The 26,477-nt window shown below is 48.2% G+C and overlaps 2 protein-coding genes across 10 annotated transcripts in view; both read left to right on the forward strand.

Annotated features, from left to right (window-relative positions):
• Window positions 1–18,949, forward strand: part of TSPOAP1 (TSPO associated protein 1) — a 65,236-nt gene extending 46,287 nt beyond the window's left edge. Inside the window, exons 20-32 of one of the 9 annotated variants that reach the window (XM_048967135.1) lie at window positions 557–1,681; window positions 2,273–2,399; window positions 2,548–2,699; window positions 2,885–3,053; window positions 4,427–4,498; window positions 4,877–4,915; window positions 5,854–5,957; window positions 7,909–7,980; window positions 9,141–9,269; window positions 13,774–15,470; window positions 15,558–15,897; window positions 17,655–17,913; window positions 18,872–18,949. In XM_048967135.1, the coding sequence (XP_048823092.1) occupies window positions 557–1,681; window positions 2,273–2,399; window positions 2,548–2,699; window positions 2,885–3,053; window positions 4,427–4,498; window positions 4,877–4,915; window positions 5,854–5,957; window positions 7,909–7,980; window positions 9,141–9,269; window positions 13,774–13,986 (2,202 nt within the window). In that variant the 3' untranslated portion in view covers window positions 13,987–15,470; window positions 15,558–15,897; window positions 17,655–17,913; window positions 18,872–18,949. Of the gene's footprint in view, window positions 1–556; window positions 1,682–2,272; window positions 2,400–2,547; window positions 2,700–2,884; window positions 3,054–4,426; window positions 4,499–4,876; window positions 4,916–5,853; window positions 5,958–7,908; window positions 7,981–9,140; window positions 9,270–12,304; window positions 12,367–13,773; window positions 15,471–15,557; window positions 15,898–17,654; window positions 17,914–18,871 lie in introns of those variants that run through there. The other 8 variants (XM_048967128.1, XM_048967129.1, XM_048967133.1 and 5 more) reach the window with 8 other exon arrangements.
• On the forward strand, window positions 18,246–25,333 carry LOC125703182 (myeloperoxidase-like). The gene is given in 12 exon segments (XM_048967316.1): window positions 18,246–18,409; window positions 18,411–18,498; window positions 18,500–18,662; window positions 18,866–18,949; window positions 19,550–19,629; window positions 20,506–20,657; window positions 20,659–20,690; window positions 22,286–22,446; window positions 22,734–22,980; window positions 23,471–23,638; window positions 24,619–24,856; window positions 25,033–25,333. Coding segments are annotated over 12 exon segments (1,875 nt in total). The 3' UTR covers window positions 25,331–25,333.
• The last annotated feature ends 1,144 nt before the right edge of the window (window positions 25,334–26,477 follow it).

A 26,477-nucleotide genomic window follows, 5' to 3' on the forward strand; every position in this document is an offset into this window, starting at 1 on the left:
AGACAGAAGCATGCATGTCTCCCTGGAGCTACAGGATTTTGCTGTGCAGGGTCATTTCCTTACGTTCCATTGTGAGGACGGAGAGATAGGGGAGGACTGTGGGTCCTCTTGTGGTCACAGGCTGTGAGTGTGTGTGCAGAGAGGTTCCTGGACACTGAGCAGCTCCAATGTGCAATGAGCAGCTGCAGAGGAACTGTTCAGCTCCTGTCCCCCAACCACACTGGGAGTGGTGGAGCTGTGGGGGTTCCAGCAGGCAGGATGAAGGGTGTTGCAGACAGCTGTCTGTGTGGAGGCAGGGCCTGGGAGGGAGCTCTTCCATGCATTGGCCTTTCTTGCTTCCCACTGCATTGCTAGTTCATCTGATTGTCTTTTGCCAGAAGACCCATTGCTATCGTTTGCTTCCTACCCTTGCTTCTCTGCAGCCCACAGTCGCCGCTCCATATCGCTGTGCTGGGAGGGAATCACCTGTAACTTTATCTCTCTTTTTAATGCATATTTCCTCTCTTTTTTTCCTTTGCTTGTCCTGGCTGTGGCTTTTCTCGGGGGCTGGGTACAGATGGATCTTTGTGATACTGACAGCGATGAGGAGATTCTGGAAAGGATACTAGAGCTCCCACTTCAGAAGAACCACAGCAAGAAATTGTTTAGCATCCCTGAAGTGACTGAGGATGAGGATGAGGATGAAGATGAGGATGAGGATGAGAAGTGTGTTACAGAGGAAAAGGAAAATCCTCAAGGCTCCTTGGAAGCACCTACGTACATTGCAGAAAGGTCTGAGAAACCACTAAGCACCCAGGATCCATTTCCAAAGGCAGATGGTAGTGATTCCTCCCCCGATCTGTCTGCTCAGACTCCACGGGAGGAGCAGACTGCTAAGGAGAGTAGAGGGAGTGCTGACCACATGAGCCCCAGCTGGAGTCAGAAAAGGGCAAACTGGAACTGGGGCTACCAACAGAATGATCTGAAGTCCGAGAGTGGGGAAAGCCCCACTCGGAGCAAGAAGAAGGGAAATAACTATCGAGAGAAGATGCGGGGTCGACCTGAGATGGGTAGGAAGAGACAGAATGATTCCACAGAGCACTGCAGTCGTCTGCTGGGCAACTGCAGCCAGATGGGAGGCGGGTTGTACAGAGCTCCCAGCCTCCGGGAGGAGCTGAACATTGTGAGCAGCTCTGCTGGTAAGGAGGGGTTTGATGCGTACACTCGTGCTAGGCAAAGCGCCTCTCGAAGAAACTATGGGAAAACAGTGGTTTCAGGGTTTGCAGAACCTGCTGGGATGGCAGCACGCTGCTCCAGCTCCGGGAGCCTGGAAATAGACATTGAGTATGACTCTGAAGACGATCAGGATTCGACCTGTTCATCCCCTCCTGAGAGCAGGCTGTGGCCAGAAGGGGCCCAGAACTGTCAGGGGGAATGGAGCGATTGCTCCAGTCAATCTGAAGTTATCTACACAGATGGCAGAAGGAACCTGACCAGACTGGAGAGAGTAGAAGAGCAGGGTATGGAGTGGGCTGGGTCTCCAAGCTGGCGCCTGCGATCCTTCTGCCAGGAGAAGGAAGCACTGAGGTGTGAGAGCAGCTCTGAGGAGCAAGGCTGGGAGCAGGACTGTAAGTCACCTGGCTGGAGAAGGAGGCTCGAACATCCTTGGAAGGGGATACGTAGCACCTCCTTGCACAAAAGGGTTGGGTGACTTTTCCTATTCTGGCTTTGAAGCAGCTTGCAGTGGTGTTAGCTTCCCTTCTGCTTCCCTGGCCTGCCTGTATCTTGCTTTGTTCAGTGTTGTCCAGAGAAAGGACCCTTCTCTAGGATCATCCGGAAGAATATCTGGGAGATTGTGTAGTTCTGTGCTGCTCCGTGGCTTTTCTTGTATTAGCTGCTTCTGCTTTTCCTGCCAAATGATCAAGTGTCACCGATGCAGTATTCCTTTTCACACTGGGTCTTCCCACCTACAGCAAGAGACTGTGGGACGCAAATGAGAATCCCTGGTGAAATAAGCTGATTCATGAAAGCTTTCTGTAGTTGATGACTGTAATGTCATTGCCTTCCCTTGAAATGCCCTTTCCTCCATCCTCACATCACTGTCAGGCAGGGTGCCTGTCTGCATTTAGCTCTCTTTTCCAACTCCCATAGCATTTTCAGCTCTCGAGTGTCCCTGAAGAGGAATGTTGCATTTGGATGCACTGCTCTTTGTGGAGTGCGTTTGGGCTGAGCGCTGTTCACATGAGTTGGAAGGCAGAGGCTGCTACTAACTCTCTGGTGGTTCCTATTGCAGGCATCTGGTAATAAAGATCCTAGGGGCCAGGAGCTGCCTGGCTCAGCTACCTGGCAGACTCCCAGCAGAAGAGGGAGCAGGAGCTTAAGAAGATGCCAAATGCAGAAGCCTTTGCTTTCCAGTCCAGGTGAGTGGGGAAGGAGGGGAGAATTGGCAGCAAGAGAGGCTGCTGGAAATTGCATAGGGGGACTGCTGGGCAGTACTTGAGCCATGCGGGTCTGTGGCAGGGAAGTGGTGCTGACATTTTCTCTGGTGTGTCCCCTGACTGTGCCTAGGTCCTCCAAGGAGCTCTGCTTCAGAAACCACTGTTAAAGATGATGGCATAAGAATATTTGTGGCCCTGTTTGATTACGATCCTGTTTCCATGTCTCCTAACCCTGATGCGGCAGAAGAGGAGCTCCCGTTTAAGGAGGGGCAGATCCTGAAGGTAGGAGCAGACCTTGGTGAACATCTTCTGCTCCATATGGATCCATTTCTTGTTCCAAGGACAGCATAAACCTTGGGAGGCAGAGCCCCCTCATCTTGGGACTTTTTTGGATTCCCTTTCTCCTTTTGCTTTCTGTCTTGGTCCCTGCAGCATCAACAGTCCTTGGCCTATCTTTTGCCTCGCAGGTGTGCGGAGACAAGGATGCTGATGGCTTCTACAGGGGTGAATGTGCAGGAAGAGAGGGATACATACCCTGTAACATGGTATCTGAAGTCCAGGTGGAGAATAATGAAATCAAGATGCAGCTCCTAAAGCAAGGGTTTCTTCCTGCTGACCCACCAACGGACAGCATAGGTACTGTATCTTCTTAATGTGTGTGCTGTGCTGGCTTTGAAAGTGGAAAGCTCAGTCACTCTGTCAAGCTTTGCAGCTGATGCAGCCCACCCAAATAATCCCTAGGGCTTGCCCCCAGAGTCTCAATGCACAGTTCTGACTTCCGTGCTGTCCCTTCTTTTGCAAGTTTGTAATTGAGCCTGCAGGGGTGGCCCTGCTTGAGTGACAGAATCTGCAATAGTGGTGTCATGTCCTGAGGGTCCTGTGAGTCCTGAGGCACACAGTCTACCTTTCTACCTTTCATCTTGTGGCTGAGTGCTTTTTGATAGGTTTGTGACTTGCAGCCCCTCTCACGTCTGGAGGGAGCAGAGATTTTAGTAAGGCTTTTCTCACACTCAGAACATTTGTAGTGCATTTCTTGAGTGTATCTTCTGGTGCTCAGAGGTGGCCAGATGCCTGTGGTGGCCTTTGTCCCGTGTGGATGTACAGGGCTCCCTGTCCCTCACCCTGCATGTTCTCAGAATAAAAACCTCATTAGCTCTGAGACTGCAGAAACAATGGATTTAAGTGTTTTCTGAAGTGCAGTGGTAGTGAGAAACACACCTCACAGCAGTGTGAGCACAAAAACCAGATCTTGTTTCTTTAGGCAGCTGGGCTGTATGTGCCTCTTCTTTTCCTACTGCCTTGTAAGTAAGGGAGGGCCTTGGAGTGGTTGGTCTGGAGCTCCTGCAGGCTCAGCTGGGGAAGGAATGCATATACTGACTACTCCAGAAATCCTCTTTTCGCTCTTGTGGAACTTCAAGGGACATTTTCAAGCATTGAAGAGCCACACAGTTTGCAGGGGCAGTGGATTTGTTTGAGCGGTTTGCACTGAGAGGCTGAGGGAGCGTGGCTTCGTTAGCCAGGAGAAGAGACCCAATGAGAAGAGATTTGAGCAGCCTGGTCCAAAGGCAGGACTGACCCTGCTCTGTGCAGAAGTTTTAGCTCCAGCTCAAAGTCCCTTTGCACCTGAGCTGATGGGATGCCCCTCACTTGGCTTTTTCCAGGTATTGATGGTACAAAGGCTTTATTTTATCCTTGTGATGCTCCCTCTGAAAGATAAAATGCAGCAAAGCTGCAAAGTGAAGTTTGTCTGCTGTGTACTGCGATATCATTAGTGGGCAAAAATGCAGTGTGGATTTCTCTGTGTACTTAGCATGTGGATCATGCTTCATCTGAGTCCACATATGGTAAATGGAGACTGGGGCTCTGTGCACAGAAGTCTTGGTGTCTGCTTCCCAGGGGAAGCGTGTCGTGCCACTCTGTTGCCTGTTCGCTCTTCAAGATGCTTTTCACTTTCCATTCACTGTCTGTTTCTCTTGTCTATTTATTTGCTTTTTTGGATTTTTATTAAGGAAATGGCACATTTTCTCCACCTCCACGCCGCCAAACCGTCCCTCCTCCAAAACCCAGACGCTCCAAGAAAGGTCTGTGTCACCCACTGCTTCCTCTTTGACTTTTTGCAATAGGATTACAGACTGCATTGAATTTGTACTACTTGCTTACAGGACCCTCAGATGTTTGTCTCTGTACGACTGCTAGGAAGTGGAAAGAGATCCCATCCCTGCTGGTGTTAAGTTTTTAACAACAGTGATGTCTTTTATAGTTTTGGAGCTTGACCTCTGCGTCTTATTACGTCCCTGAGTCATGGTTACTGGCTTAGGCTTTGAGTTGCATGAACAGTTTGCTTCTATTGTTTGCTGCTGTGATCTTTGTTCTTTTTATTGTTGTTTGTCAGTTGTGTGGTGTGGACACTATCAAAAGATGGACATCCATTGACTGGATACTTTTTTTTTCCTCCCCAGCAGAACTAGATAAACAGGAGAAGTACAAGTCTCATCCAGGTGAGAACTGCTCTTTATTACCATGAGAAGAGGAATGCTGTGTTGCTAACATATGATCATATGAGCAGATGCAAGTTTTGTGGCCAAGTGTGAATCCAAGTCCCTTTTTCATCCTTTAGAGCACTGTAAGAAAATGGGCATTCTGAGGAAGGAAGAGCTTTAGTTCTTTAGTAGTGAGTGAAGTGACCTTTGACTAACCAGGGAGTGTTAGAAGGTAAAGGTTTTGCTTACTCATCTGGTGCTGCTGTGCCTAAAATCCAGTGTCTTTTGAGGGGATTCTAACCCTGCTGTGGCGTATTGAGATTTGTTGATGTCACGCCTGCAAACCCATTACTAAGCCACCCAGTGTCTACCTGAAGCAGGGTGTAAATCCATAAGATGAAGAAGTGAACAATTTATCTTTTCTGTGGTGCCAGGCTTTGTTTTTGCAGAATAAGTCTAGAAGAAGAAATGGAGCTGAGCAAGCAGGCAAGCAGGAGGTTGTAGAAATGCACTGCGATGTCTGAGCTGTGAGGCCTGCCTTCCCTTGGTGCTGAGCTCTGTGCTGGTGTGGATGGGCGCACAGAAAACCAGTTTTGTAGCTCAGCAGCAAAGCATTATGTGGAGGGGTGAGAAATGTCCATTTGAGACAGTGTTGAGTGTGCGTGTTAAAATAGAAAATAAAATACATGAAAAGAAACATTCCTATATATATAGACGGGATACCAGGACAGTGGATTGCAGGGTGTCACCAGTTCTGTGATTGTAAAGGGATGGAGGAGAGCAGAAGACTGTTTTACCAGATATCTCTGGGGCCTTTAAGATCTCTTGCCCATTCAGTTTCCCCTTTGTATTACTTCTACTCAGTTCACTCCCAGTAACGGTGAAGGAGTTGCTACGGTTTGGAATGTTCTTTTAACTTACAGCTCAGTAAATCTTGTTATGTTTTTGTCCTACAGGACAGAAGCATCAGGACTTTGAAGCTGAACTGCTGACTCCTCGAAGTATGGTGGCTGTCTTCGACTACAACCCTAAGGAGAGCTCTCCAAATGCAGATGCAGAGGTAACCAGCAACTGCTCAGTCCTCTGACAGGTTTCTTTTTCCACTCTTTTTTCACCTGTTCTGAGACACTTAGTACTTTGATCAAAACTAAGGTGATTATAGCATGACAATATAGCTGCTAAAACAAGTCTAAAAATGTAAACTTTGCTGATACACTCTGTCAGAGGTAACTGTGTTCAGCAATCTGCAAATACGAAGCAGCATATCCCTAATGATTTTCAGTGTGCATCTCTGTGAAGCTCTGTGAGCATCTCAGGGCCTTGCAGCGTCCTGGAAGTGCTCAAACAGGACTGAACAGCCTCTGCTTTTAGCAAGTGACCCTGGACATCCTGCAGTAAAAGGAAAATCCCTTTAAGGGTTTGAACTGACTTCTGATACTTATGGTGAAAGTCTTGGAGCTCATCTGTTGTGTTGACAAGGCAAAGATTTGTGTAGATCTTCGTTCGAGAAAGAGGACTTAGCTCCAGTTTAATGGATTGGTCCTCTAAATTGTGGCTTTTCAAGCAGTCTCTAGGTATAATCCAGACAGCAGTTTTGTGGATAAGTATTTCCTGTGGAAAGATTGCAGAGCACTGTGTGGGGAAAAAAAAAAAAAAGGCTTTCTAAATTATAGGATGCTCTGTTCTTTCTTCCTTTGTAGCAGCATTAGTCTACTCTGAGCAAAGGTAATGGGGCTTGAATTTAGGTTCTCTCCATGTATACTAAAAAGAACAGATGACCAAGAGGTGGCACAGTGCAGATAATGCTTGCTGCCTGGTTCAGGTGTCTTATGAACAAGAGAATCTTCTGAGGACAGAGTGTTATGGGGTGATGAGCTGTCTTGGGAGAGGTATAATGAGAGCATGCATTAAACAGCATCCACATAGGTATTCACACATCTGGCTGAAGATTGCTTTTGAAACCTTGTCAGTAAGACCCTGTCCACGTTGCAGAGTTGGAGCTGCTCCCTATGCACCCTCCCAGAAGATCTGGTCACTTGATTCATCAGGAATTTGGTCACTAGATTTGCTGTTTATGATCCTGCAATAAGTCCTATTGGGATCAGCTGTGCAATTTTTTGTGTTTGTCAGTGAAGTTCTCCAGAAGCTTCTTTCTGCTAGGACAAAGCCATTCACAACCAGCAGTAGGCGCCTACAGCCTCAGGAGAGAAATTGAGTGCTGGGAACTACATAATATAAATATATTAGAAGTGGGTCTCTTCCAGCCAACGAAAGGGTTGGCTGGAAGAGACCCATGAAAGGATGAAACATGAAACATGAAAGGAAGAAACATGAAAGGATGTGTGTAGAGCTAGTCTCTTCAATGGGACTTGCCTTTTACACAGCCTATTTGGAGACTCCAGATCTTCTATCTTAGAGCAGCTGTTTCACTGCCACTGGGAGATGTCTTCCATTAGATGAGAATACTTGTACCTTTCACCTTGGTCTTGTGCTCCAAGGACTCTGCCCTCAAGTGGCAGACAACAGATCACAGCTCCTGTGCAGTAATTCTGTGTTCTCAGGTTAGATCTTCCTGTTCATATGCATTTCTGGTAGTAACTAACCCTTGAGCATTGCATCCTGAAAAGGATCATCCAAGGGAAGAGGATTTCGTGTTTATGTTTAAAAATATATATATATTTTTTTTTTTTTGTCCTGATGTTTGTTCAGCTTTTTCTCAATGCCACTTTCTGGAATTGATGTTAGGTCTTGAACCTAACCTAGTGGTTTTCAACCATTTTGAAGCTTTGTTTTTGTCTTATTTTATGAAATGCTTCCTTAACACTGAATTCCAGTTTCCTAATTTGGTTGTCCTGCTGAATTCTGGTCCTGTAAGTCTTCACACAGTGGCCATCATCACTTGTGGTGAGATTGTACAAGCAGCCCAGGGTGGCCTTGTGTTTCTGGTGAGAAATTCTGGCAGTGCTCCTCTTGGATCATTTTGCTCATTTGTTCTCTTTTGCTCATTGCAGGCTGAACTGACTTTCAGTGCAGGGGACGTTATCACTGTGTTTGGGTCCATGGATGATGATGGATTCTACTACGTAAGTCCTGGGATTGGGAAGGTCCTTTGGCTACATCTGAAATCCTTGGAATCCATCTAGTGGCAGGACAGCAGAAATTAGGGGACAAAATATATTATTTTGCTAATGGAAGAAATGAACACGTCCCTGTTCAGTGCAGGCAGATTGTCTCTTGCAGCCTGTACTCCTCTAAACTAATATCCACATGGTTATGAGTTTCTTTCTTGGTGTAACTTGACTGCAGCTTTCCCAAAGCCTAGAACACATTTTCCTGCAGTGTACGTCAGCAGCTGCATCACTCTCTGCTGCAAGCTGATTTGTCACCAAGGACTCTGACACATGGTCTTGTCTAGGGCAGGAGGCTGAAATGGTAACACAAGGATAAAAATGTACACTGACCTCTGTCCTACCACATCCCAACTTCAGCAAACACTGATATCTGCTTGATTTACTGTGAATAGCTGGGGACTCTGCCTGCCAGTGAGCTGTGTGTTAGGCACATTCCTTAGCTCATCTTTTCCTGAACAGAAAAGTCTGTATTCACACATAAAGGGTGAGGCTCACAACTGGGGTAAATTCAGAGGAGAGTCTTGCGAATGTTTTGTTTGACTTCCTTCGTGCTGTTGTCCAAGCAACATTGCAGGGGTGGTTTTGTCTCACCCAGCTACCTGCTGATGAACTGTCATTCATTTTAGAATGACAGTCGAGCTTGGTTTGTAGCTCGAGATGTCAGTGAGCAGAGACAAGAATGTTGTACCAGCAGTACTTCATTCTTTAGAAATATATAAACATATGCAAAGTACCAGAGTAAATGAAAAGCCTCTAGGTAGCCTTTGGCACAACCATGTTCCAGTTGCCTCCAGGACGTCAGTGGGAATTTTTTGAGCTTGTAGAGTGCAAATAGGCTTCACAGTTTACAACTTTGATGTTTCTGTGTTCCTGGAATATATTTGTTGTGGCTCACTGTCAGCTTTTCTTCTTGTAATCTCCTGTGTTTTTGCATTCTGAGTTGTTCCGCAACTAAGCAAGCAAGAATGTGAGTTGTGAAATTTCCTGAGGATGCTTCCAACATGAGTGTGTCCCTGGGCTTCTCTCAGGCCTTCTCTGCACGGGCCTGCTCCTCTGTTTATTTCTGCCTCAGCCAGGAAACCTGATGTGGGAACTGAGTCTTGATCTTGCAGGGAGAGCTGAACCAGCAGAGAGGGCTTGTCCCGTCTAACTTTTTGGAAGCTGTAACCTCAGATGGAGACGTGGCTGAGGAGCTTCACTCAAAAGATAAAGACACTTTTTTGCTGGGCGCTGAGGGCCAGGTAAGACTGCGTGGCTGCGTAGTGCAGACATTCAGACTGTGACGTGGTTGGAGACTGGGCTCTGCACAGCATGCAGCACCTCATGGAGTCACATCAGTGATTGCATGCAGCTCAGTTCATCCCATGGGAGCTCAGGAGTTTAGAGGGGAGCACCAGGAGTTCTTAAAGATTTAACCTTAATATGAAAAAAAGGTACCAAAGAGCAACATTCATGGAATCCTCATGCTCAGTTTGGTTAGGGGAGCAAAGAACATGGCAGGTTCCAACAGCAAGTTCTTCAGATGCACACAGGGGTTAGTGTGAAATGCCACTGCACACAGAACGGTTCAGGTGGCTTCCCAGGCACAGTATTCCTCAGGTATGTTCATATCCACGTGAAGGATTTCTGGGATTATTAACAACTAAGCACCAATGTTTTTCCACCTCTCCCAAGTTAAATGCATCTTAATCCTGTCCAAGGTGCTCTCAGACAAATTCAAAAGATACAGGGGAGTTTCTCAACCAGATCTGATGAATGAATTCATGGCCTGAAGCTTTGAGAGCAACCCACAGATGCAAGAAGTTCCAAGGTTGGGCTATCCCCCCTTGCTTTATGTTTCTGATGCTTTTCAAGCAAACGCTTCAGCAGGAGATTTGGGTCACATGCCGGATTCAGTCAGTCCTCAGTGGGTGAGGCCAAAAGTATGGCACCTCTCTGGTAACTCCCAAATCCTCTGTGCTGTGGTATTCTAGAGAGTGGGAGACAGGGAGGTACACAGACCCATAGAAGTGTGGAAGAGCAAAGCCAGGTTGGCTGTGAGCTACTCGTAAAGGCAGTGTGTTGTCCTGAATCTTCCTGTCAGTCTCTTCACTGGTGTCATGCTAGCTTTCTAACTCCTTGCACTGTCATTTGTCCTATTCTTCATGCTCTGCTCCTCCTTTGCTCACCTTCATCTCCCTGTCCCTGCCTGGTCTGCCACAGGCACCCTCTGCAGCCCAGCACATCAAGCTTTGTGGGTGCAGTGTTTGTCCCACAGCCTCAATGCCCTTCTGTGAGAGGTGTCAGGAATGCATCAGAAATAAGGTTTATGGATAATTTACTGGATCATCTCCTAAACCCAGAAGCAGTTTTGGGTCTCTAATGCTTGTCTGTGTAGGATACTCAGTCCCTTTGATCTCAGCCCACAAATGCTGGTATGTGCTGAGGAACTGCAGTATTTAATGAGCTCTTATTACCACGGTTTGGCAACTGGGAGGTTGCACAGGTCGAAATTCTGAATGGAAACAAGTATTCAGGGAGGGTTTTCTTCTCTTGTTTCCCTCAGAACAATTTACTCTTCCCAAATTATCCATCAATTAGAACAGAAGGTGTCAAAGGAGACCTGAGCCAGTACAGTTGTAACAGGCTGAATTGGTAGTACAACTTATTCCACATCTGACATCCTCTCAGGTAACAGCTGGCAAAGGCCTGCTCAGATGTCCAAGAATTGTCATTCCAGCCCCAGTCTGGGTCCCAGAAATCTCGGTGAAAAAATAATGGGAAATAATGGGAAATTCAGTTAACCATTTGGGCTCAGAGAACTGATCTGCTGCTTGCAAATGTGAAGTATGTGGCTCAGCAAATGGTGTTCGTGGCATACGCAGCCCCTGTGCTCTTGTACCTGTTTGCATTTCTCTTCTGTGTCTCAGCTTCTTCACCAATAAGACATTGGTTTGGCCTGCCATATCCCAGGCTGTGTCATGAGCTTACAGGATCCCGAGAGCACTTCTGCTCTGCTGCTGGGCAGGGAGCACCAGCTGCTTCTGCTTGCTGCCCTGCAGTTTGCTGCTGCTCCCTCTGTTCTGCCCTTTCCACTTGTGCTGGGTTCTGCAGCAGGTTCCTGTTCCCCTGGACGCAGCAGTTCACCACTCTGACTCCACGCAGTCCTGGTCTCTGCTTCTGCTTTGCAGTCCAGATGTATCTGAACAGCTTCCAAATACGAAGGGCGTGCTTGTCTGCCTGTCTCTTTGTAAAAGCAGTATGTTTACCCTGCTCCTAACCAAGCTTGTGCTACCTAACTACATTCAAGTACATTCAGTGATTTCTGAGGAGAGGCAGAACCTGACCCACAGAGTTGTTGGCTGTCATAGCAATCACAGCATCCACACCTATAAGCAGAGCTCCTGATAGGTAAGGCAGAAGGAACATGTCTTCCTATAGAATATTTTAGGGGCACTGTGTGATACAGCCCCACCTGAGGCTTTCTGGTCTTCCACATATTCATTCATAGTCTGGGAATGTGCCATTTAAGTGTGGTGTTGGCATGTGTATCTAGCAGAACACAGATGGAAGCATCTCTGGGTTGGGGTGAATGGTCGGGGGGAGTGCAAAAGCCCCTGGCAGCCCTTAGGGAAGCACTGTTTGAATATTAAACACAGCATAACAAGTCTCCCATCAAATTTGCCAGCTTCATTTATCTTAAAAGCTAACTCATCAATGAGCATGTATCCTCATCGTGTATCCTGTCTGAGCTTTGGGCTGTGTTAAAGCTACTTCAAGTCTTAACAGAAGTTTCTCCAGCATGACCAGGAGTGGTTTTTGAATTGCTTATAACTTCTTGGATTTCAAGTTTTCACCAGATCTCTTCTTCCCATTTGCTTTTTGTGTTCTGATATGACAAAGGCTTGACAATAAGGACAATTTGAATGTTGAACTGGGGAAGGTGAATTATTAGAACTATTTCTGAGCAAATTTTAAAATGCTGACAACAGATAAAGGTAAAGCGATTGAACTTTCAAACTGACATCAATTTGGCTGGAGTGAGCAGTAAAAAATGCAGTGCAAAGAGGAGTATCCAAGAAGTTATGATCACAAGCGAGGGCACTGAAACACTGCTGTTCAGCAGCTAGGAGTGGCCTGCTTTAATGCCATGGCTGCTGAATGGATCTTTTTTGCATTGCCAATACAGTTTCTGTCAGACTGATTGTAAAGCATCTTCAGAAAGTATTCCATTCTAATTGATTTCATGTATTTATTTCTGCCTGTATTATGCACCCATGGCGGTTCTTTCCTTCAGAGAATGAGGAAGAGAAGAGTCCAGTGATAGATATGAATGATACATAGAGAGAGAGCAACCATGTAAGTTTGTGTGAGAAGATCTCTTCCATTTCCTAACCAGCCTATTAGAGAGTTCCACACCTGCAGCTTGTTCCTGTTCTTGCTTGTAGATTGAGAAGCTGCTCTGGGGCTCTGACACCAGCCTAAAGCCCTCTGCTGGCAGGTCTTTACCTGCTCAGTTAGTTCTGTATTAAATTGGAGCCGTGTTCAGCTCATAAAGTGCTGTTTTGAACGATTATCTGGTGGTTTTGGGGACTGCAGTGGGAATGTAGGAGTGCTGGGTATTCAGGTTTAGAAAAGATCTGCTTTGTAATTCAGACCTGCTGCTCTACCACTGTAGAAATGCCTCATGTAGCCTTTGCAGGATCCCCCTGTTCTTCACTTCTTGATTTCACTCCTTCCTCAGTATACTCCTCAAACCTCCTGGGACCCCATCAAGTTAAGAAAGCAGTAACATTTAGTCCCTAAAACCAACCTTGTGTGGATAATTGTTCTGTCTGATAACAAAGAATCAATGCTGAGGCTTGGGGGTCAGATCCCCTGTTTTGAGGGGAGCAGCGGGAGGAGATCTGTGTTTGACTTGGTTTTGTGTGGTTGGATTAATCAGTAATACCCAAGAGAGCACTGGAAACCATCCCCTGCCAGCTAACACCACTGTTATCAGCCCCAACAGCTTTCAGCAGGATCTTGCCAGAGTGGTTCTGTCTCCATTTTTCTCACAGGGAAGAAACCCTGATTTTAGCATCCTTTATCTCTTACCAGATGAATCTGTAAAGTGATTCCTGTTGTTTTTCTGCCATATGGAGACCTCTGAGAATATCTGTGTGTGTGTATGAGTGCCTCTGTGCATGGAAATCTTGGGCATTGCGTACCACAGCTGGGAATCAGGACTTGCAGCCACAAAGACAGGGAACTGCAGCCATTTCCATTTCTGAAAATAGTTGTGTCATTTCTGAATCGGCCTGGTGCCTGCCTCTCCCTTTGCGTGCAGTCTTTCATGCCTAGATTGGCAGGAGCAATTGTGCAGTTTGCTGAGCTGCTTCAGATCTGCCCAGGCTGTGCAGGGAGCCCCCATCCTGCCCTGACTGCAGGCACCCAGCAGGCAGTCTTTCCATCCTTGCACTCAGCAGGTGTTGAACTTCAGTTTCTTCAGCTGTGAAGCAGCATCTTCCATCAGGTCCTCAGCGAGGCTTTTCTGCTATACTGTTTGTAGCTTGAAGTTAAGGAATCTTGGAGTCTGAGGTGAGGCAGTGTCTGGGTGAGAAGTAGAGAACACTTTACCAGAAGCTTCCTAACTGAATCTGCAACCATGGAGGGGCTGAGCCTTGCTGGGTGAGGGACAGAGTGGTGAGAGAAGGCAGGGTTTTCTGGCTGGGGTTTGTTAGCATAATATCCTTCTTTTCCTTTGTTTTCTCTTCTCCCACCCAGTTAAATCCAGATGGATCTGTTGATCACAGTGACTTCTCACCGACTCCTCCTGCACCTCCTTCCTGCCTTGCCACGGGCGAGCAGCGTCCAGAGCGGGCATCGCTGGCTGTTCTCAAATGCAGCGACTTACCTGCTCAGAGTAAAAAGAAGAGAGGCTTCTTCATCAAAGGAAAAAAGCTCTTCAGAAAACTTGGGTCCAGTAAGAAAGACTAACAAGGGATTTATCGCCGTGTGTGGACTGCCTGTGCAATCCACACAGGCACTGACAATTCAGGAGAAGCCCTGGCAATAAGCTGATTAGAGTATTTTCATAGCAGAAAAGTTATATTGAATAGAGGAAGCTCCTCAGCAGGTGAGCTGTGTGCTCTGCTGAGAGCTCAGCCATGGGTGCCCCCCCAGGGTGGGCAGCGGCTCTGGAAGTGTCACGGCACTGAGGTGTGTGAGGCCCAGGCTCTAGGATGCAGCTTCCTCCACAGCAGGGCGTCCTGCTCCTCGCAGCCCTCGATGCACCGGTTCCCTGTAAATATTTTAATTTAAGAAATATACTCTGGCTGTAAGTTAGCTCAATGGCTTTTCCCAGCAAAGCCCCAGCCCCTTAGGAAGAGCTCCCTTGTACTACACCCCTGGTATTTCTCTGGTCCAAAGGAGGTTGTGTCGAGTCCTTCACTTCCTGCAAAGAAAATTTGCACTTTTCCTGTGAATCCCCTTTGCTGTCTCTGGGCTGACAAGTGAGTTATTTGTACTGTAAACCTGTAAATATGCAGCTGTGCCTAGGAGCATCCCACACTTCCTCAGTCGTGTTTCAGCACGGATTCCCATGGAGGAAGGGGTGACACCCAGGAGGGGTTCGATGCTTCTGCCAATGGCGTGGGCTGCTGTAAGCTGCTCTTGGCTGGCTCGCCGTGACCACGCGCCGGCTGGGGACTCCGCCTTATTTATTTATTTCTCTATTTATTTATTTATTTTGTTTTTTGTCCACCTTTCTCACCATTTCACTCGGCTGTTTCAGTGCGCTGCTCCTCACTTGTTGGAGCGTTTGGAGAGCAGAGCTGGGGATGGAGAGGTTGCAGCTGTTTCCATATGAGATGATGCGTTCCTTCTGTTCAGTCACATCCCTTTCTAAGCCACGGAGTTTTGTACGACATGGTTTCTATCCTTTGCTGTGTTTCTTTCTTTGCATGTTTCAGTGGGTACTTGTTTTGAGAAGGACAGTTATGTGAGGTATGTGAATGATGCCAGCACAGTGTCCACAGATGTTGGTGATAAGGTATGTTTTTATTTAATATCAAATTTTATTATAATAAAGTCTATTTTCACAAAAATACATTTTCCTTAAAAAAGCACCCGCTTCAGTGTTGCTTATTTGGGAGTGGTGGTAGTGTTTGTGGTGGAAGAACAGCCCCAGTCCCTGGCACCCTGAGGATGCTCCATAGCCCCTCACATGGGTCCCTGCCTTCCCTGCCATCACTGTGAGCGAATGGAAACTCTTTGCCTCTCCTGTCACAAGAGACCTAATTCTGGAGGAGGAGACATCAGGTGTAGTTGCACTGTTAGACTGCCTGGATCACAGAGAGCCCAGGATTGGCAAGGACTTGTGGACATCATTGTCTCCAACCGTGCTCAAGCTACTCAGTGTCTCATCCTGCCATGTAGCTGCTGAGTTCTGTAGTGCCTCAGAACGTGGTGTCTCTGATCAGGTGAGAGAAGGCTGGAGATACTGGAGACAAACAGGTTTTTCCTCCTGTCTTGCTCAGAGTTGCAGTTTCTCTCCTTGCTTTCCCTAGAAGACGCCTGGATCCAGAAAAAAAAACGCTGCCTATGGCAACTGACCAAAGGAGAAGGAAGACATTTCCCCTCTCACCAACTGGAATGGCTGTTTCTATTCTTCAGTATACTTTGGGTAGAAGTGAAAAATAAAGAAACCCCAAAAGCGCTGAGGTCCAACCATAGGGTCTTGGCTTCAGACTCAGGGCAGACGGTGCCTCGTAGGAGCCTCTGTGGAACTGCAGACACTTGAAACTGAGCTCTGCAGCGTTACGTGGGGCTCTGCAAAGGCTGCTGATGAAGAAGCCCCCAGGGCAGCCATCACAGCACCAAGGCTGCTGGAGCTGGAGAAGTGTTTGGGTGAGTGACATCAGTTGTGGGCAGTGCTGTGTGGAGCCAGGAGCTGGGCTCAGTTCTCCTCGCAGTCCCAAATCGTGCTATTCCATGACTATAACCCTAATTCTGGCAGCAGGTGCCTCCAGAAATACCTCTGTGCGCTGCAGTTGCTGTAATTTATTTCCCACTCACCCTGCCTGGAGGAAGTTGGTTGCAGATCTAAACTGAATTTAACATCTGCAATTTCCTAAGTGAGTCGTTGGAGGTCTTTTGAAAGAAAATGTTGTTGCCTTATCGTTTCATCAGGGAGTGAACTGAAGAGCAAAGCCCATAGAAAGAACAGCAGCTGCGGTGTTCTGGTGCCTGCTCAGAGCAGGTGCCTGCAGGAGGGCTCTGCTTCTCCCTGCGAACTTCCTTCAGCCAAGTCCTTGTGCCCGTAGGTTCATGGTGACCCCCTGCTCCCCAGGACACGCTGGGCTGCTGCCTACCAAATTTCCCTGTTACATACATGGGCTGCCATCACACAGCAGTCACACTAATTCAGTTGGTTCCCCAGCACCAGGCAGAAGTCTGAAGAAAGGTTCAAGACCTTCCAGACCTTCACGCACATCCTCTGCACATCAAAGTGCAGAAGAAATGGGAGAAGGGGCGAGCGGACAGAATCAGGGGTACTTACACAGATGGGTTCCTCAGGATGTTCTCAGCATCTTCTCAATTCAAGAGAAAATACCAATGTTTGGTTAGCCATAGCTCCCAAGGGCATAGAATCACTGAATCTTTTGAGTTAGAAAGGGCCCTTAGGGGTCACTGAGTCCAACCCCCCTGCAGTGAGCAGGGACACCTGCAGTGCTCGGAGCCCCATCCAGGTGAGCTGAGCTTCGGCACATTCCTGAGTTCACAAAACTTCTTTCATAAGAACAGAGCTTGGCCTGGCTTTTTGCAGACCTCAAGAAGTGCAGGAGTTGAATATTCTTGTACAGCTCTCAATGGTGAGCTGAACTGACGTAGGGAAGAGCAGACAGGCTGGTCTGACATGGGCTTTTGGGACCATAGCATTAGAGAATGAAGGAGGTGGTGCGTGGCCCTGGGTAGGGCATGGGATCATCTGTCCTTGTAAGCCTTCTGCTGAGGGGTCCTGTCCAAAGTTACAAACTGTCCAAAGGACCAAATTGCCTCTGAAGTGGCACAGAGCCAGTGAGCCATCCTGGAGCACACCTAGAGCTGGGGGGATCGCTGCCGTCAGCTGCTGGAGGATGGAGAAGTCACTCCTGCTTTTGGCCTCATCCTAATTAATCACTGCTTAAAACTGGGAGCACAGAGCCCCTGGCTGGGATGTATGATTCTTATTTTGGGTCTTCTGGCTGCCCTTGGTCCGAGTATTTGGAGGCTTTGCAGGCAGAAGGAGCAGTTGGATGGTGTGGAAATATCTTTGCTCTGAGGCAACGCTGCTTGAGCTGACATTATGTTCTTGTTTCCTTACCCTTGGAGGAGCAGCACATGGTGTCTTATTTGCTGCTGAAGGTTTTGAGAGCAATGAAGTAAGTTCTGCATTGTGAAATGCAATTGTCAGCACAAATATGCACTAACTTTGTCATTAGCTTCTGAAAAACCCTTACCCTCATTCTGACCAGGGAGCTGCATGGTGCAGCAGAGTAAGCAAGAAGACTGCAAAACTCTGCCAGCTCTGCCCCTTTGCACAAGAGCAGTGCTGCAAACGGGACACATGCTCCACGTGCAGCCTCACCTCTGGCTCACTGCAAGGTTTGCTCTTTGCTTTGCAGGTTTTCTCTAAAAGACCGATGCAGTGAGTTAAAGGACATGGTTCAGCCTGCATGGTTCAGCCTGGGGACACCAGCATGAGCAGAGCTGCTGCTGGGAGCAGGGGGACAACGCTGTGGTTCCTGAATGCCCCGTGCAGGGAGGAGTTCAGACGTTCACTGAAGCCGCCCTGGTCTCAGTCTGTGCTGCTGAACCAAGGAGTTTCTGTTATGGGATGAACACAGTGCAGCAACCTGGGGTCCCATTTAGGAGGAAGAGCTGGTAAGCATCTCCTGTGCTTCTTCTCACCCCATCTGGCTGAAGAACATTATTCACCAGGTCCAGCAGAATCCCAGTTCCCTGTAGTGTTAGCACAGCTGGAAGACTGGGATTGGTCCAGCAGCTGGGTTTGCACTCAGGGAGAGGGACTTTGTGCAAGGGAAGGGCTGTCCAGTGAGCTCCCAAGAGCACAGGGGCAATTTGGGCAAGAGAAAACCCCAACCTGAGCTGCCCAGAGCTCAGGATCTATTGCTGGAGGCTGGTGGTGGTCAGACCATCAGCCAGGTTCCTCTCCTGCTGCTTCTGTCTGTGCAGGGAAGCATAAAGCACAAGGAATGGCATTTGTGAGCCCATCCGGACCACAGCAGGGGGAAAGAGCAGGACAGGTTGGGGAGCTGAGATGGGGAGTGATGAGCAGATCTCCCCTGGAGCTGACGCCTCCACTCCTGAGACATTTTCAGCCTTTAAGAGCAGTAAAGGATGACGACAGGGAGAGGAATCTATTCAGGGGGGCATCCCATGACCCCCAAACCACTGCAGGGTGCTGCCTCGTCCCGGCGGGTGTGCAGGACCATTTGTGGGGCACACAGGAGCCCCTGCTGGGAGCTGGGCTGGGCAGCGGGTGCTGCTCTGCTTTGGCCCCACCAACCCGGGGGGCAGTTCCCCATGGCTCAGATATCCCACATCAGATAACAACCTGCTGCAGATAAAAGCGTGGCCACAGAGGCACAGTGAGGACAGAAGACAGCAGGTGAGAATCTGATCCGTTGCACACTCGCTTTTGCTTTCGAGGAAGATGCTGCTGCTGCATGGGAAAGCCTTGCTGGGCAGTGCACATAGTAGGGGAGCATTGCATTGGGAAGGAGCCACTTTGTGTGCTCCCCTAATGTGTTCCATCTGCACCATTCATGGTCGGATGCATGGCTTCTTGATTTTCCTCATTTCTTACCTTTCTTTGCAGGGATGAAGGCAGAAACCTGCTTCCTGGTGTTGCTGGTGATGCTCATCCTGTTCCTGGAATCTGTATCTTCTTCCTATGGTATTGTCTCTTTTTCAGGTTTTGCAGATCAGGGGCCTTCATGTTCTGAGTAGGAAAAAGAATAAAGTTAATTCTAAGAGAACCTGAACTCTTGTAAGCAGCTGAGTCCCAAACAGTGAGAATAGTAATCAGTTTGTATCTATAGGGCCAGCAATGCTGACACTTTCAGGTTTTTTCAGTGAATTTCCTGTCTGATTTCCTAAAACCACGCTAAGATCTCAGAGCAGCTCCACCCCCAAGTTTCAGCAGTCCTCCCAGCCCAATTCAAATCAACTCCTGGTCCGTCAGAGATGACAGTTCAAAGAATATTGGGTGAATTTGGAGATTTTTGTCCCCTCTGTGTTGATTTCTGAAGCTTTCTGTTCCCCTGGAGGTGATCCCACTCAGAGAAGCACTGTAGGGGCTTCCCCCATGTTCTGTAGCTACAGCCAGCCAATGACGGGCAAACCCCAAAGGAACTGTGTTATGTGCCCCAGAGAAACTTATTTATACACAGATGTATTGGCATTGCAATGCCAGTAGCTCTGGCCCTGGAGGTGCAAAGTGCCTCTGCAGCACAGGGAAGCACTCTCACCTCTGCTCTCTCCTTTCCCCAGTGAGATTTGCCTGAGAAGCTGCCGGATGCGTTCCTGCTGGGCAGTGTGAATGAGGCCAGGCAGCTCGTGCCTACGAGGACACACGTGATGGGTGAGCATTGGGGTTGGGCACAGCTCTCGTGTGTTTGAGCCACAGCCACATTCTGGTCCTCTCTGTCATGTTCCGGAGTTGCCACAGCCCTTCTTTAGAGTCACTGAATGGCTCAGGTTGGAAGAGACCTCAAAGCCGTTCAGCTCCCACCCCTGCCACGGGGCTGGTTGCAACCCACTAGATCAGGTTGCCCAAATCCTCGTTCATGTTGGCTTTGAACACCTCCAATCTCCCTTTCAGACACTTGCTGAGGTTTGCATTCCCTTTCTTTGCTGCTATGCTCAGAGGGAGCAAACCACTGTGGGCTGAGGTTAGAATTCTGAGGGATCTGACCAGCTTTAGCCACTGTGCTGTGAGAGCGTATGGCTTCCTACCAACCCATAAATCTCCTACTTCTGCAGCCATCTTGCAAAAGCCCCTCAGAACCTGTCCATCTGAGAGCTCTTCAGGGCTGCAGGTTAAGGTAGGGTGACATGGAGAGTTTGGGACCTCTGGATGGAAACGTGCACCTGTAGGCGTTTTTTCAGTTGGAGTCCTCAGTAGAATGAAGTTGGATTGCCTCAAGGACAATCATGAGCTCAGCCATTTTCTGGCAGATAGAGCTGGGAAACTGAGGAGATTTCAGCCCTGCTGGGGCTGGCAGGAGCAGCACAGCCTCCTGCAGCTGCTGTGCAGGCTGTGAGATCACAGAACCACAGAATTGGGAATTGGAAGGGAACTCCAGAGATCATCGAGCCCAGCGCTAAAATTCCCTACAGCAGGCTGCGATGGCTGCTCTGTTAGCAGTTCAAATAGCACCCAGGAGCTCCGTGCTGCCTGAGCTCAGCCTGTGACCCACAGGACCCAACCGTGACTTGAGCACATCTCAGTCCCGTAGAAGTTGCTTTGTTCTCCCTCGCGGCATAAAGAAGAACCTGGAGAACGATGCCTTGAACCCCATAGAGCTCCTGAGATATTTCAAGCAGCCCAGGGTGGGGACAGATTACATGGGAACCACCCTGACCCTCCTGAAGGAGAAGCTGTGCTGTCGTGAAAGGGGACTTCAATGTCACAGGTCGGGGCATCACTCTGCTGGGAGCGGTGCCGCTGTGGGGAGATGTGGGGATCTATGGGGCGAGGAAGGGGAAGGGGCTGAGGAGGTCCGGGCTCCAATCCTGCTCACCCAACCAGAGCAGCCCGTGCCGTGCTGAGCAGCGCTGTCCCCAGGAGGTGGCAGTCCTGACCTCCTGCAGGAACATTTGCAGGCACTGGTGATGCATTCTGGAGGCTCCTTCCGTAGGGAAAGAATTGCTAACACTTGGCTGGCTGTGACTGCTAGCAATCAGCGGTGGAGATAAAAAGGAAGAAGAGAGGAAAGGAAGAAGACGGCTTAATGCTAGAAGCTCATTCCCCTTTTGCACAAGCTTGGCATCTAATTATATATCAGATGTGACCACAGCTTTAAATGCTTTCATAGTATCATAGAATCACCAAGCTTGGAAAAGAGCTCTAAGATCCCCATCCTCCTGTCTGCCTGTCACCAATATTCCCACTAAACCACATCCCTCGGTGCGACATGTGAACCTTTCTTGAACACAAATGATCAATGACATGATGGAGGTGCAGACTGCCACTCCAGCGAGCATCCTCGGCACGGCTGCGAGCAGGATGACCCTCAGTGACGTTCCCCTGTGCTCCTCCACGAGAGGATGGTGCTACGATAAAAGAATGTGTCAAGGGGACAAGAAGGGAAGCCCTTTTCCTGCTCTGGGAGACATCCCAAAATCAGCAGAACCGGCACGTGCCAACACACTGATCCTCTGTGGTTACCTTGCTCCTACCAGCTCAGCTGGGGGTGATTTTCAAGACTCCATTGAAAAGTCAGCGTTTGTTTGGGTCTTTCCGGTTCCTGAGAGCTGAGGAAGGGGTCCACGTGCTGCTGCCCAACAGGGCTCAGCGATTTTGGACCGGAGCTCCTTTGGCAGCGCCGGCTGGGTGCCGCCTGCTGGAGGAGCCACAGTGCTCGTTTTGTCTGTCCTTCCGCAGCCGCTCACAGTCAGGCTTTGATCGTAGTGAAAGGGGCTCTGTGCTGAATGCGTGAGCAGATCCCTCTGTTCACTGCAGAACTAAATGCCACGCATTTACTCCTCTCTGAGTGCCCCTCTATTCCATCATCACCTGCTCACTCTCAGGTTTCCTGTCCTGGGTGTTTGAAGCTGGGTTTAATATTTCGTCGTGATGCTTTTGTAACTTATTCCTTCAAGCTGTGAGCTGTTTTGCTTTTATTTTAACTTTCCGATGAACTTGATCTTGACTGCCCTCTTGTTTAGTCCATGGTTTCTGCTGGTTTGAAGGACACCTTCTGACCTACAGACCTCCCTTGGCCATCTGGACATCCCTCTGCCCATTTTCACTTCTCCCTTGAGCTGTGAGTCTCTCTTCTATGGGAACCTGGAGGACTACTTCTAGTGATCGCATCAAGTTGCCCCTGCTAGCCTCCAAAACAAAAAGCTTCCCCATTTCTTGGCCATCTCTCTTTGTGATGCTCAGCACAACCACATTTGTCTCGACTCAATAGTCAAGACACCCCAGCTTCAGCAGGAAATGGCTTTTCACTGGACCTCTGCAGTCCTCGGGCAGTACAAGTAAGTGCACTTGTGATGCCCTTAGCTGACTCTCGAGCAAGTGAGATGCTGGAGCTGGCGTGCAAGCACACGCTCTTTGTGCAGGAGCACAAGTGCCTGGCTGGAGAGCTGAAAAGATCGAATCCACACTGGAATGGGGAGAAGCTCTATAAGGAGGCGCGGAAGACTGTGGGTGCCATGATCCAGGTATCACCATGTCACCCTCCAGCTCTGCTGCCATGTGCTGTGGTCTCATAGGTGTCCTGTCAGGCTTTGCGAGTGAGAGGTTTCCATTGGGTGATGGGGTTTTTTTGAGTTGCATTTTTCCCTCCTTAACATCCCCAAGACACATGGAACCTCTGCTGTATGGACAAACACAACTTCCCACAGGAGTTTGTATCATCCGTGTCAGCACCATAGATGTGAGCGACAGCTCTCCCATTACTTTGACGAAGAAGCAATTAATCATTCACACTTCCTCTGTTTCCCTTTAGATTATAACCTACAGGGACAACCAGCCTCTTCTTCTGAGAAGAGATTTACAGAGATGGATTCCTTCCTACGAGGGCTACAAGGACTGGGTGGATCCTCACATGTCCAATGTCTTCACTCTGGCCTTTCGTTTTGCTCATGCTTCAATTCCCCTGTTTGTGGGCCGATTAAACAAAACTTCTGAGCCCACATGTCCCAGATTGCAACTCAGCAAAACCTCTTTTGGTGTCTGGCATGTTGTGAAAGGAGGTAAGTCCTGTGTTGGAATCACTGGAAGCACAGGTTGTTAAGGTTGGAAAAAATCATCCAGTCCAACTGCCACCTACTGCCAATATTGCCCACTAACCCGTGTAAACCATCCTGCACTTCTGGGGTGTAACTTTATTTTGTTCTGCCTTTCCTGCCCACTCTGGATGAGCTCCTTCTTCAGCCAAACTTAAAAGCAGTTTGTATTAGTTGTATCCACTCACCTTTATCACCCAGCGGACTTTTCCCAACACAGCTGTTCTCTGCAGTCAAATGCCACCCATCTTATTAAGGTGTATGCAGTCTGGTTGTTTAATTGCTGTAGTTTCTAAGAACTGCAGTATTTTCTTTTTAATGTTTTATGTGCTGGAAAATCAACTCTCCTGCACTGGAAGCCTGTAATGAGCCCTAGGCCATGCTCTGCTCTCTGGAGCCTTTTCCCCATGTGCCTTCCATCCTACATTGCTCACCAGCCATTGTGGATCCACTGCAGGTGGCATCGACCCCTTCCTGTGGAACCTGATGGCCAGTAGGGCCCAGCTGATGACACAGACTCAGATGATGGTGGACAAGCTCTGGGATCACCTCTCTGAGCAGGTTGAAAGGATCGGGCTTGATTTGGCTCTTAACATGCAGTGTGGCAGAGATCATGGCCTCCCAGGTAAGCTGACTGTGGCAGAAGAGCTTCCAAAGGAAAACAAGTGAAAATCAGGCACTTGTGGAATTGAACACTGGGAAACATCTCCTTCCCGTGCTTGGCTGAAACTCCTCTCAGAAAAGCACATTGCAGGATGTGAAAAAGAAAATCCCACTCTATTTTATCTCCAAAGACTGCGTCACAGGAAAAGAAAAAAAAAGAAAAAAAAAAGAGAAAAGCATGTCAAAGCCACTCATGAGGCCCTGCAACATGAAAAACAAGTGCAGTGACATTGAAGGATGGTCTTGAGAAACAGGTTGTTGGTACAACTGGATTGAGGGTGTGCTGTTGCCTAACAGCATTATTAGGCTGATGCAAGTGCCTGCAGCTGCTGTGCCATTGACACCCTGGGAGCTGCAATGAGATTCACTTTGAAACAGTGCTGAGGAGCTTCAGATGCACGGGATTTAAGTCGAGACGGAGGCTTTGCATGAGATGCAGATGTGTGGTCAGGTGTTGCTGGGTTTGCTCTGCCTCTCTCAATTGGAGGCTTTGATTTTCCATGCTGTCTCTGGGAACACTGGTGTGCAGAATCCTGAATTTCTAGTTCTTGGGTCTGGCAGGAAGGAGAATGCATGAGTTCTCTGTTGGCTTTTCCTCTCCTTAAGCAGTCATTTGGTAAGACACAGAGAGAACTGAATTGTACACCAATTTCTGCTGCCCTGTCCACCAGGATGCAGTCATTCCACCAGCTGAGGTCTAGCGAATTTCCAGCTATTTGCTGTGCACAAAAATGAGCCAGTTGACAACATCCAGTGTTCCTCTTCCACCTGTAGAAAATGGCTCTGGCGCAGCAGAAAGACAACGGCATTGACTGCAATATAGAATAATTTAGAAAGATTTGGGAACCTACCTGCATCCAGATTTGGGAAAGAGAGGAAAAATTTTCCAGGGAGGGCAAGTGTTGCTGACCTCTCTTTGCTCCAATATGCAACAACTTGCAGGCTATGTCTCCTGGAGAAAATTCTGTGGGCTCCCCCAGCCCTGTGATGTGAAGTCACTTGGTCGAGCACTGAAGAATGACCGTGTGGCAAAGAAGTTCATGCAGCTGTATGGGACACCAAGGAACAGTGACGTCTGGGTTGGGGCACTTGCAGAGCCCTTTGTGGATGGAGGAAGGATTGGGCCTCTCATGGCTTGTCTCATTGGCACGCAGTTCAGGAGCACACATGATGGGGACAGGTAAGAGAGGAGATATCCAGTGTCTGCTGATGGTGGTGAATACTTTGAGTAGCTGGAAAATTTGCCTTGGAAAAAAGAATATGTTGCTTCTAATGGGAAATAATGTTGCAGGGATCTTGAATGAGAAGAAGCCAAGAGGAAAATAATCTGCTGTGCCATTCTTATGTCTCCTGCAGGTTTTGGTGGAAGAACAGAGGGGTTTTCACTTCCCAGCAACGCTCTTCACTGGCCCAAATCTCCTTGTCACGAATAATATGTGACAACAAAGTGTCAAGAAATATCTTCCGGGCCAACAGATATCCTGACTCCTTTGTGAACTGCAGCAGGATCCCAAAGCTGGACCTCAGAGCCTGGAGGTCAAAGTGGATGGAGGAAAGTACCGAGCAAGGCGTCAGCCTCAAAGAGCAGACAGTTCCTGCCTGCGAGCAAGTACAAATCTCTGCAATCATTAACAGCGCAGACAATCCCAGCTGAGCTCTGCCCCCACTTCCCCTGAGGATGTTAAGTCACGTTCTCCATAGGGCTGTGGCATCATCAGATTGAAGGTGTGACAAGGTGCTTCCATAAATGCCACCCTCACAGGGCCAGAAGAAGAAAGGCTTGTTGGGCTGCAGGCAGCTGTTGGCAGGGAGGGATGTCCAGAGCAATCTGCTGCTCACTGCAAAAGCAGTGCCTGAGCTGTTGGGCCCTCCTTTCCAGCTTAACCCATGGAAACGAATCACAAAGACAGCTATGGCATGTCCTTTTCTGCGTTGTTAACACATGGGTTTTCTTGTCCTGCAGAAGAAGCGTCTGGTGACTGATACTGAGAATGCTGAGGAGTCCCCAGAAGCCTGGATATGGGAAGATACTGAGATGGATTCTTTTGTTTATTTTTCTGTGTCTATGCTTGCTCCATGTTTGCATGAAGTCTTTCCAAAGAGATGGAATCCACTGATAAGGAAACTGCATGAAAAGATATTCCAGATCTGTGCAAACTGCTCAGTATCACAAACCAAACCAAACCAACTGTGTGCTTAGGCAGCGACACATGCATTGGGTTCCGGGAAGCCTTGCTGTCAAATGACAGGTTTTGAACAAAGGTTCCAATCTACATAAAAAGGTATTGGGGCATTGGAATAGATTTGCTTTCTTTCCTTTTTTTTTCAATTTTTATTGTTTTCTGAGGAGTACACAATTTAGTTTCCAGAGAAAATACAGGCAGGCTGAAGTGCAAGACAGAAGGAGACAATCTAATTTCTCCCCTCGATTCCTTTTACTAAGGGGTTCAAAACTTCTTTCTCTTTCATCTGTAACTTGCTGTCTTAGACTATCATTCCACCAGTTTGAGCTTTGAGCTGAGACCAAAGTGCTCCATGCACTTTGTAGGAGGTGCAGTAATGGGAGACAAGTGGAGGAGGGTGGTAGGTTTCATTTGGGAATATTGGGCAAAGCAGATTCAAGTGCAGAATCCGTGTATTTGTAATGAAGGATGGTATTTCTTGCTGGACTTAGTATTCATTCCAAAAACCATTTGGCAATAGCATCCTCTTTATCTCTTTTAAAACTGGAAGAGATGTGTGAGATCCTCAGAGACAAAGAAGAGGTGTGGATAACAGTTTCTCCCAGCGCTGGGCCAAGA

The sequence above is a fragment of the Lagopus muta genome, chromosome 20 (genome assembly GCF_023343835.1).
Source record: "Lagopus muta isolate bLagMut1 chromosome 20, bLagMut1 primary, whole genome shotgun sequence".
Classification (NCBI taxonomy): Eukaryota; Metazoa; Chordata; class Aves; order Galliformes; family Phasianidae; genus Lagopus; species Lagopus muta.